Consider the following 10,484-nt stretch of genomic DNA (forward strand, 5'->3'; position numbering starts at 1 on the left):
TCTCCTACCACTTAGGAATGTAGACATGATGATAATATCCTTCTTGTGCCAAGATTCTCTCCAAACTCTCAATTATTCAACAACAGACCCTAGGCATCATGAACTAAGCATCCTTCCTCCAGCAGTATGCAATGACAATATGGAGTGTGTATCTGGAATAATTATACAGCAGGTCTTACAATGGTGAGCAGCAGGTTGATTACAGCACACGGTAATGCTTTGCACTCAGTGTGTACTTTGAATAGTACACACTGCTATATCAGCTGAATCTCTTTCTCCAGCTGTGTAGTTCAGTGCAATGATAGTCCTGTTGAGCTCTCCTCTGGTCTAGATGTGTGCTCACTCTGTCTGATTCAGTGAAGGACATTTCACAGTGGATGATGCACCACTGCCTAAAGCTTATCCTGGCTAAGGCTGAGATGCTTTTCATCCCATCCAGGTCATTCCTGTTTCAACACCTCTCCCTCAGCCTAGACTCTACTAGCTTAGCCTTATCACAAATAGTACTGGCAAAAGCTTTGGTGTAATACTTGATAGCCAACTGTCCCTCTCCTCTCAGGTTGCAGAGTTGAGTCAGGTATCTAGATTTTTGTTGTACAACATCCAAAGGATCCGCCCCTACCTCACTATGTACTCTACGCAGCTCCTAGTTCAGGCTCCTCTCCCCTCACACCCTGGACTACTGTAACTCCCTCTTTGCTAGTCTTCGTGCCTGTGCTATTAAATCCCTACAACTAATCCAGAACACAGCTGCATGACTTGTCTACAATGTCCCTAACGTAGTCAGGTTACTCCCTTCCTTACCTCACTTCACTGGCTTCCTGTTATCACTCGCATCAAGTTCAAAACCTTTGTGCTGGATTATAGGTCAATGAATGGGACAGCCCCCTCATACCTTTTCTTCAAACCCTATTTTCCACCAAGATCATTATGCTCTGCAGCCGTGGGGCAGCTGACTGTCCTGTCCCAAGAGGGTTGCTCCTCTCACACATGATCCCTGTCTGTACTGGTCCCTCAGTAGTGGAATGAACTCCCCATGGGGGTCAGGACACCGGAATCACTGGCAATCTTCCGACACAGACTGAAGACCCAGCTCTTCAGATTGCATCTTGGTTCCATCTCGATCCCAGCGCCTAACACCTGCTACTTATAGAACTTACTGTTTATTCTACGCGTAGTATTATGATGTGTTTTGGATTTTGTGTTCTAGAGACTGATGTATGGTAGTATACTTGGCTTCCGTTGCCAAGTCAGATTGCACAATTTAACTTGTGGAAGGGTTTGAATAGGGTTATGCTTACACTCACTGGTCTGGGAGTGTTGTTAGCCTGGTCTGACACTGTTGCTCCTTACATTGAATGGATACAGGTTCTATTATGCTTGGAAATCACTCTGGATAAGAGTGTCTGCTAAATGAATGTAATGTAATGTAATGAGGTTCTTGGAGGTGTTAGTAAAAGTCCGGAACACCAAAAAGTGTTTCCTTACGACAAGAAGCAGATTCGATGTTCGTAGCAAAAGACAGGAAGTTTATTAGCACAGCCGGCCGTGGGAACATCAGCATTGAGCAGAAGTTCAACAGGTATAGAATTCAGTTCATTTTTTATACAGTTAATAGCAGTCACATTTGCATATGAGCTATGATAACCAGCAGGGGTGCTGTTTCTGATTGGTCTTGCGGAGCTGTGCATAGCTAAACAGCTCCCTCTCTAATTGGGTATTTCCTGAGCCCTGTAACCTAATTGGCTCCATAGGGTTCACAAGAGGCGCCATTTGGCTCCGGTCGGATGTAGCCACATCGCTTTGTATTCAAATACACATCGCTTGTCTCCAGCGTTTGTATTCGAATACACATCGCGTGTCTCCGGAACAAACGCCATGCCATTCCACAAAACTGTCTCCTAACAGAGGTCTTTGATGGAAAACCTTAGATGTAAAAGAAATTACTATTCCCCTACACTGTGTAAATCAAAAGTGAAACACGTATTAAATGCTGAAGTCTTCTTGAGGTGACAGAACTTTTATAGAATTTGGGTATGTTCCATTCTGTTGTTATTACCCAGCACTTGTGGAATCTGGGGATATGCATGGGGTCTCATTTGCTTTCATTTCCATCAATGGGGTTGCATTTGATCTAGGGAAATGACTAGTGGTGGTTTACTAACACAATACATTTTCTGTCTCCCTTTTCACCTTTGCATTCAAGATAACGACTAGATAATTGACAAAGTCAGAGTTGGAGGTGACGTGGCTTGATGGTACATTGTTGTTGAGGTTGCTTCCTGTTTTAGTCAAGCTCTAGTCTGAATCTCCTAAATTCATTTTACTGCACAAAAGTATGAGCAGTGGATTACCGCAGGTGTTCAGTAGAACTGGTCCAGTCCAGCGCCAGGCCATCACCCAAGGTGGACTAGACTGGTGCGTGCAAAAAGGCATGATGACACACTATATCACAAGAGCTCTTATCACTTTTCACTGTTCTCAGAACATTGTGATAGCAAAATCCAGCGCACCGTTTCTGGTCATTACATGACTGGCTCCAGACCAAAAACTTGTCTCACTGACAGAGTAACAAGATGGCAGTGAGATAACTGCCCCAAAATAGCATCATCAGGTTGAGAGATGTGGGGTTGATGTGTGTGTATAGGATATTTCTCACTACTGCTCTATATATAGCAGACATTAGCAGATAGTAGCTGTTTAGCAGATGCTGGTATCCAAAGCGTCTTACAATTTTCATAGTATTCGTTTACACATCTGAATATTTGCGCTTTAAGTGCCTAGCCCAACGGAACATCAGCACCAGTGACCAGAGTGCTATTACTTATTGCTACACATACATTGTTTCTCCACTGCAAACAAGGGTGCCTGCTCAATCTAGCTACGTGTTCACTTCCCTCTTTGGACTAATCAAAAACACCCATCTGCTCAGTCTCTGCCATGCTCCAAGCTGCTGATTCATGTTCCACTTAATTATTATGGCCTGTCACAGTCAATAAAGACTGCACTGAAGCCACATACAGGACAACACTGCCAGCTCTGAGTGACAAGTCAGTAGTAAAGCCCTTACAGTCAGGGGACAGGCTAACAGAATGATGATATGCACATGGCTATCACAGTGTAACATTGTATTAACAAAGCTGACACTGCCTTTCAGCACCTCAAGGGTTAATGGGATCAAACGGCTTCTCAGCTTGAGGTCACGCTAACAGCAGAGTTAGAGCATGCTAGCTCAGCTCCTGTCTGCCTATTCAGCAGGCTTTTTCTGCAGGCACATCAAGATCAGGAGCGTAAATAAGGTGAAGAAAGCCAGACTCCCCTGTCAGTCACAGCAGTTTCTTACACACTGCACTGTTTCCATTGCTGCTGACAAAACTTCCTTGAGTGTTAAAAAACTTAATACCAACATGACTGTTTGTACTAGGATTTTTTTAAAGGTAGAACAGGGCAATTTTGTCCAAAATATTTTTCAGTGGAAACCATTCTGATTGTCATTACTCCACACAAGGTAAATGTGCCCCTGTGGCTTTTCAAATCCAAGCTCTTCTGTAAGGTCAGTTTGCTGAATTGATAGTTGCATGAATACTGCATCATTATAACTGCTGAATTACTGTATATAAAACTGAGCCTTCTTTTGTTGGTAAGAGCTCACCAAATGTAATGGACTGATGATCTGTAATTTCAGGTCAGCACTGTAACAAACCCATTCAATTCAAATTCAATCGTTACTGGTCTGATACCTGGACAAAGTCAGTCAGCAGTCACCATTTACATAACACTTGCATTTACATTCACATTTTGTCACTTAGCAGACACTCCAGTTCAGAGTGACATACAAAATGTACATGTAACATTATGTTAACATTGTTGACATCCAGTAGATGCCCCTTATCCAGAGTGAATCCAGAAATCAAGCACAAAGAGTATCCAGCAAAATGGCACAAATCATTACAAAAACAAGGAAACCATCATACACACATGAACAGCTGTTGTCAAATACAAGGCCCTCTTCTGTTGGTAAGAGCCAACTAAATGTAATGGACCACTGATCTATAATCTCAGGCCAGCACAGTAACCCATTGGCCTCTCCTTCAAAACCCAGTGCACTTTTATCCATATGTTTCCATAATGAATTGAATCACCTGCTACTTATCTGATACCTGGACAAGGTGCCCACAAGCACACACAAGGCTAAGACTACAAATACACATCTGGCACAATATGCAAGTGTTACACACTTGCACACATTTATCACTCTAAATTAAAGACAGAGACCATGGATTGTTACGGAGAGGTGACTGCCTTAGGTTCAAATAGTACAAATACTAATACTAGCTCCAGCTTCCAGGACTGAAGCAGCTTTGGACCCAGGACAACTTTGACCAGTAGGGGCAACAAAATGACCTGTAACCCTGACTCCACCTGTAACCCCCTTGCCTCCACAGACAAAGGTAGAGATATTGTCAGAGGTGGAAAACCCCAGCGTCAGAAAGTAAAAGTCCTACCATGTATTTGTTCTAGTCATTCAGTAAACAAGGTGATTTCACTAATTAGCTCCTCTACCTGGCTGAAGAGTTGGGCTAATTAAATTCAGCTGGTGTAGTGCATGGGTGGAACAAATACATGGCAAGACTTTTACTTTCTGAAGCTGGGGTTTTCCACCTCTGGATATTGTTCAAGTTACAATATGTGAAAAGTTGGCATAAATGGCTGCCATTGGATATTATCTGGGTAGTCACAGCTAATGGTTAAATGTGTTAACCATATCCTGGCTATCAATACAAATAGTTATTTATCTTGTGAGTGTTTAAACAGCAGGATTCCAATTTTTGTGATTTGTCCTTGTCTACTAGTTTTGGCCTTAATTACTGAATCAGAGCCAATGATTGGCTGGGAACGAGAATCACCTGTTGTTATTAGGTGCAGTTTAAACCTCTAAATGCCTTTGGCTGCAGATCTCCAGGCGAGCCTCTACTGCTAAGGGGGTAAGAGAAACCATTTTTCCTGTGGAATGCAGAATATCCATAAAACCTGTTCTGGATGTTGGACACAAAGGATCAGTATTATTATATGTGATTTATATGTGATGGAAAAAAAATGTATTTTAAGTGTTGTAAAACCAGTAATTGCTCCAAAAAAATGACCTGTATAGCTGCCAATAGAACATACACAACACTGTATCACTCCATTCAGAATGAAGAAAAATAAAAAGCTAAGTTTGGTGATGCATTTGACAGAATGGTTGGTTCAGGATGTAGTCTTTTTCACTCAAGGATGAGCTTTAATTATTTACATCACATTTTGCTGTAAAATGCCACCTTTGTATATTACATTTATGCAGCCTTTTGGCCAGTGCATACAGAAACGTGTATTCATTGTGCCCTATAGTATAAGTGTATACAGTGTGCTTGTTGATTAGGTCAAGCAAACGGGACATATTTCACATTGAAACTGTTACAAACAGTTCAAATGCTGTTCCAGATGGGCGCAGAATGATACATCTGTGCCAGCCTGTGCATCTCACAGCCCAGCAGTAACTTCCCAAAAGGTAATAGAGTCCATAAAAACCAAGCAGCTGAGAGTCAAGGATTTTTCAAAGGGGTGTGGCTGTCAGACATGGGTTGAGTTCAACAGTAGAGCATGACATACTGTTTTGCTTCCTTTTTTGAGGAGCTGATGGGAGATGTGGTCCTATGCTGCTGTGACTCAACATGCCCCAGCCATTAGCAACATTGCAAGGTGCTCGTTCAGCATTCGCCTGCTGACCTCACAGCAGATGGTTTCAGTCCTCCTCCAAAGCCATGTGGCTGATATTATGGTCCTGCATCACATAGACCGATTTGCTCTTCTTCTTGCGGTTGCTCTTGCCTGGCCCGGGGCTCTCAGATTCTGCGAGGGACAGGTAGGAAGCGATGCTGTCCCGCACCCCAAAACTGAGCAAATCGTCGGTGCCACCTTGAAGGTTGTGAGCGCTGTAGTTTACCATCTCGGACTTGCGACTAGAAGAAGGAGTGCGAAGGTAGTAAAGTATGTTCCACGGCCTACCAGGTACGCACCATCAAAATCTCTGACACACAACCATTCCATATTTAAGCGTTTGCCACCACTCATTTGTTTCTGCCCACTTTTTCTATGTACTGAAAGGTAAGGTACTGAAGATAAGCATAGGAAAAAGAGGCATAAGCCGGAATAGCACGAGGGACCATCATGGCCATACCTGTCTGCATTGCTCTGGGGGAGATTGCGACGCATCACTACCATGGGTGCTGCAGGGCTGAGGTTCTGGGTGTTGGTGGAGGTGATGGACAGGCAGGGGGTGGTGAGCACACAACACAGGCCATCTGCAGAGTCTGGGTGAAGAGACCATCCATCAAGCACGTCACCCAACACGTTTTTAACATCACACAAGCATTTTGCTTCCTTTCTCTCACCTTCTCAATGTACAATCCCCACGCTATATCTACAGGCATGCAAATGTGAAAGGGGTGACACGAGCTTCTCATATGATCACATGATACATACGAGGTGCATTCTGCTCTGAGTGTCCTGTTCTTTATTTGTGCTGGGATGAGTTTGTCTTACTGGGCAGGTGGAATTGTGGGAACTATAGTTTCATAAGTTGACTCAGGGCAAGAAAATAACCATACACCTGCCCCACACACATGCTGTGGTAGGCCATGGCCCACAACCCCTGCAATTAATTGAGATTGCCTTACATGACTTCTGCACTAGATAACTTACCTGAATAGTGGTTGACTAGATCTTCCAGGCACTGGAAGGTGAGCCGAGGAGAGATATAATACCAGTTGTTGGGCAGGCGAAAAATGCGGTAGTGCATCACACATCTGTGCATCACTGATAGAGAGTACACACCTATGGGAGTGACCACACCAGCAAGGGTTATCAATATAGGGAATATAACAGCTAATACGTTTGTGTGAACTGACGTCTAAGATGTATCTGGAGGGAAATAAGTGAGCCAGATCTTTGACTGATTGACTGACTGACTGATTGACTGATTGCACAGCATGGTGTACACTTCCTTATGATCACAGTTTCGATATTTGAGTTATGATCGGTCATTTAGACTCACCTCTTTCCCTTGCACTCTCTCGTACCATGAAAGACCCAACCCTGTTTCCCGGCAGGCGTAATAGCTCTTCTGCCTTCTCCCTGGATACTCCCTCGAACAGCCACCTTAAAACAGACCAACAGACCAAACTACCATGACACAAGCAGCACTCCATCACTTTTGAAATAGACAAGATAACAACTGACCAAGGAAATGGAGAAGCTAAACTGCACCCACCCATGGTAGATTTTCGCCACATGGCTGTTGGGAATGTAGTTTTCAGTGTCTGTTTGCACAGAATGTACTTTCACCCAGTATCCTTCACTGAGGATCAAAGAAAAAGAAAAAAAAAATATGATTTCTCCTTAAAGTTTCCTTGGTATTGCTCATCTCATTGTGTCCTCGGTGTGATATAGACCAAGAGAGTCTGGTTTTGGGGCAAACAGCTGTAGATTACAAAGGTTGCAGGGAACTGGGGTTTTTCCTTTCTGGCCTTTGATAAAAGGGCACTTTGTCCTGTTTAATTAACGTAGGGAAAGTAACTGGTTGAACTACTGTGTTTAACCAATTTTAATCAGCTTTTGTGATAACCAGGTTAGGCTTGTCTTCTTGAATGCAGCTATACAGGGCATAGCGAATACAGTGCTCAGAAACACAAATACCAACCACAACTACTTTTGACACTGCAAGTGCATCAGGAAGCAAGGGTTGAATGGAGGATGATCACATCTACTAATATCATTTTACCAACTAACAGGCACCTCTTTGGTTTGCAGCTTTGTCAAGAGCGAGGTGATAAAGGCTGACATACCCATCCCTGCTCCAGTTGAGCAAAGCCAGTTTGTTTTTGCTTTGTTTTAATGTTTTGTTTTAAGCTTGCAGTCGCTGTCAGCGGAGGACATGTCCTGACTGGCACTCAGGCCCTTGACTTCAGCCTACACTCAGAAGCAATTTCACTAGGCCAGTCATGAACTTCCTAAGTATTTTATGTGTTAGTCACATGATGGCCACGGAAGATGTGAGCTCTTCCCACTCTGAAAATTTGTGACAAGAATGGCAAAGTTGCCAAGACTAGCCATCATAAGCACTGTCTCTTAAGGGGAGTCAAATTAAATTGGACATGGCCTTAAAGATACCTTTACTAAAGTGTTAAATTATAAGCAGGTATACAAGTGTTTTAGCTCATTAATGAAATAAAATGCAACATGCTGTCTTTTACTTTTACCTTTGCAACACAGGACTTAAATGGTATGGTGTTTATTATTGTGCAAGTTGTGGACACAATAGTATTGTTTACATAAATGAATTAGGTGATTCTCACTTTCAATCTACATTGTTTATTCTGGTGATGTGCTTTCCCTGGGGTTTATTTTGAAATACCTACTCACATTTTGAAAGAATTTGGCAGTATTTTCAAGTGACAGTTAGACACACGTTGCTGCAACCTAATGCTCCATGATAAATGCAAACGGTGGGGTAAAGGGTTGATCGTTTTTATAAGCAGGGCTGTCGAGGCTCCCGTGCACAGCCACGTGAGAGTGTGCAGGCACTCATGACGCCGTGTGCCGAGGGAGACCTGCGGCAGCCGGGGCCAGACACATACTCAGCCAAAACTCTCAGCCTCTCTCCCATTCTGAAGATGGGCTGGCTGATGTCTGCTGAAGGGTAGTCACGAAGAACAACAAGGAAGTCATTGTCGGACCCTGGAAGGAGACGGAATGAACTTCATTTAGATGCTGTTGCGTTCATTTTTTTTTTTTAACATACTTTGTTAAAATGAAAAATCATTTTCTCTGTTTTTACACTTTATTTCAGAGGCTAGGTTGTATTGTTAAAAACACAATAGCTAGTCAACTGATAATAAATTATGATTCAACACATAATTTCACGTTAAGGCATGAAAAGCTTTATCCGAAGCTGACATTTCTTCAAATAGTTATTGGTTGGTTAATATACAATTATCACTACACATAGGCACATCACAAATCCTCAGACATATTTCAATTGAAATTTAAAATGATTGATCATTAAAAAGATTTGATATAATTATTAATTAATAAATAAATCTAAATACATATTTGAAGTTTAAGTGTTTAGTTAGCCGTTCCACACAGGCACTAAATCAATGACATTTGTAAGGCTTATGCTTCCAATGCTTGCCATGTCCAGCCAAACCCTGCCAGTGGTAGAGCTTTTCAGAGAACACCCTCATGCAAATGCTTTTGTTTTGTGAGGTGAAGCATGCTGCATCTTGAATTCAGATGCATTGTTCTGATGTTACTGTATCTACAGCATATGACTACTTGTATCTGACATTTTGTCAGCAACACCCTGACTTTTCTAGACATTCCAGAATGTGAATGATGGTGTTACAGAAAAATCTGAAAAATGCCTTCATTTGACCACAGATAATACTGACACCTCTTAAAACAGCAAATTACTGTATCCATATACTCGCTTCAGTTAGCTGTTTTATTCCACTCTTACTTTACCATTAATGAAATTAATTGTTGCTGCATTTGAACTAATATTACTAAGGTGTCAGTTCAAAAGAACTGTTCAGAGCTGACTGCAGAAGCATAATCCTCTCTTCTCAAAGATATTTTCAAATGATTGCCTCTGGTAAATCGCACCCATCGTCCACATATCCAAATAAAGACAAAAACACTAGGAGTGCCAGTGCTTACCCTTCAGCACGGGGTTGAGGGAGTTGTTCTGGTCGTTGTTTCCAGATGCTTGGCTCCTCATTGCGTTCCCCATGGTTGACTGGCAAAGGGAGGGTAGGGTTCCTCTGTCAGACAACGGTGGTGCGGACGAGCATCCTATCCACACAGTGAGGCATGCACAGGGCCTGCTCATGTGAGCGTGGAACCACTGGCCATGGCTAGCTGTCACTTTGCGAGCCCTTTCTGCTGTGTCTCGCGTTGTCTCAGCGCATGTGTTTTGTCACTTCCTACAAACGGCTGAAACGTTATCTCCACCAGAGCAGGACTCTGCAGAATGGGGAAGCTGTGGGGAGCTGCTATCAACCACAATTTTCCGTCACCACCCCCCCATCTAACCAACAGCCCCCCCCCCCCAAAAAAATACCCAAATGACCAAAATAGGACAGATAGTACATTGCACTGACATTGCTGAAATGCAAATGTTCCAAATCCTACTTTACAGACACAGGCCTGTTGAGTCTGGGGGAAAGGAGGAGCAACAGTTTTTAAATGCTTTTTAATTTGTAGGATTTTTAAAAGTAAAACAGAGAAAACATGCCTCTTGCAGGCTTCCATACTCAAAACTACTTTTTAAAAATGTATGCAAGGTGTTTGAGACCTTATGAGACACTCTAAAAAATCTGTGTGGCCAGCTAAATCTGATATTTGGAAGGACAGGAAATTCCTACACCCATTCCTACTCTCCC

General features: G+C 42.7%; 1 protein-coding gene across 1 annotated transcript; it reads right to left on the reverse strand.

Annotated features, from left to right (window-relative positions):
• Positions 1 to 4,618: 4,618 nt before the first annotated feature.
• sla1a (Src like adaptor 1a) lies at positions 4,619 to 9,968 on the reverse strand. The gene is made up of 7 exons (XM_036515937.1): positions 9,760 to 9,968; positions 8,676 to 8,775; positions 7,310 to 7,396; positions 7,094 to 7,197; positions 6,742 to 6,873; positions 6,218 to 6,350; positions 4,619 to 5,999 (listed from the first exon to the last, which is right to left on the reverse strand). Exons 1-7 carry the CDS (start codon positions 9,929 to 9,931, stop codon positions 5,783 to 5,785), a joined length of 945 nt encoding a protein of 314 aa, XP_036371830.1. The 5' UTR covers positions 9,932 to 9,968; the 3' UTR covers positions 4,619 to 5,782.
• Between the last annotated feature and the right edge of the window lie 516 nt (positions 9,969 to 10,484).

Source organism: Megalops cyprinoides, chromosome 21 (assembly GCF_013368585.1).
Source record: "Megalops cyprinoides isolate fMegCyp1 chromosome 21, fMegCyp1.pri, whole genome shotgun sequence".
Lineage (NCBI taxonomy): Eukaryota > Metazoa > Chordata > Actinopteri > Elopiformes > Megalopidae > Megalops > Megalops cyprinoides.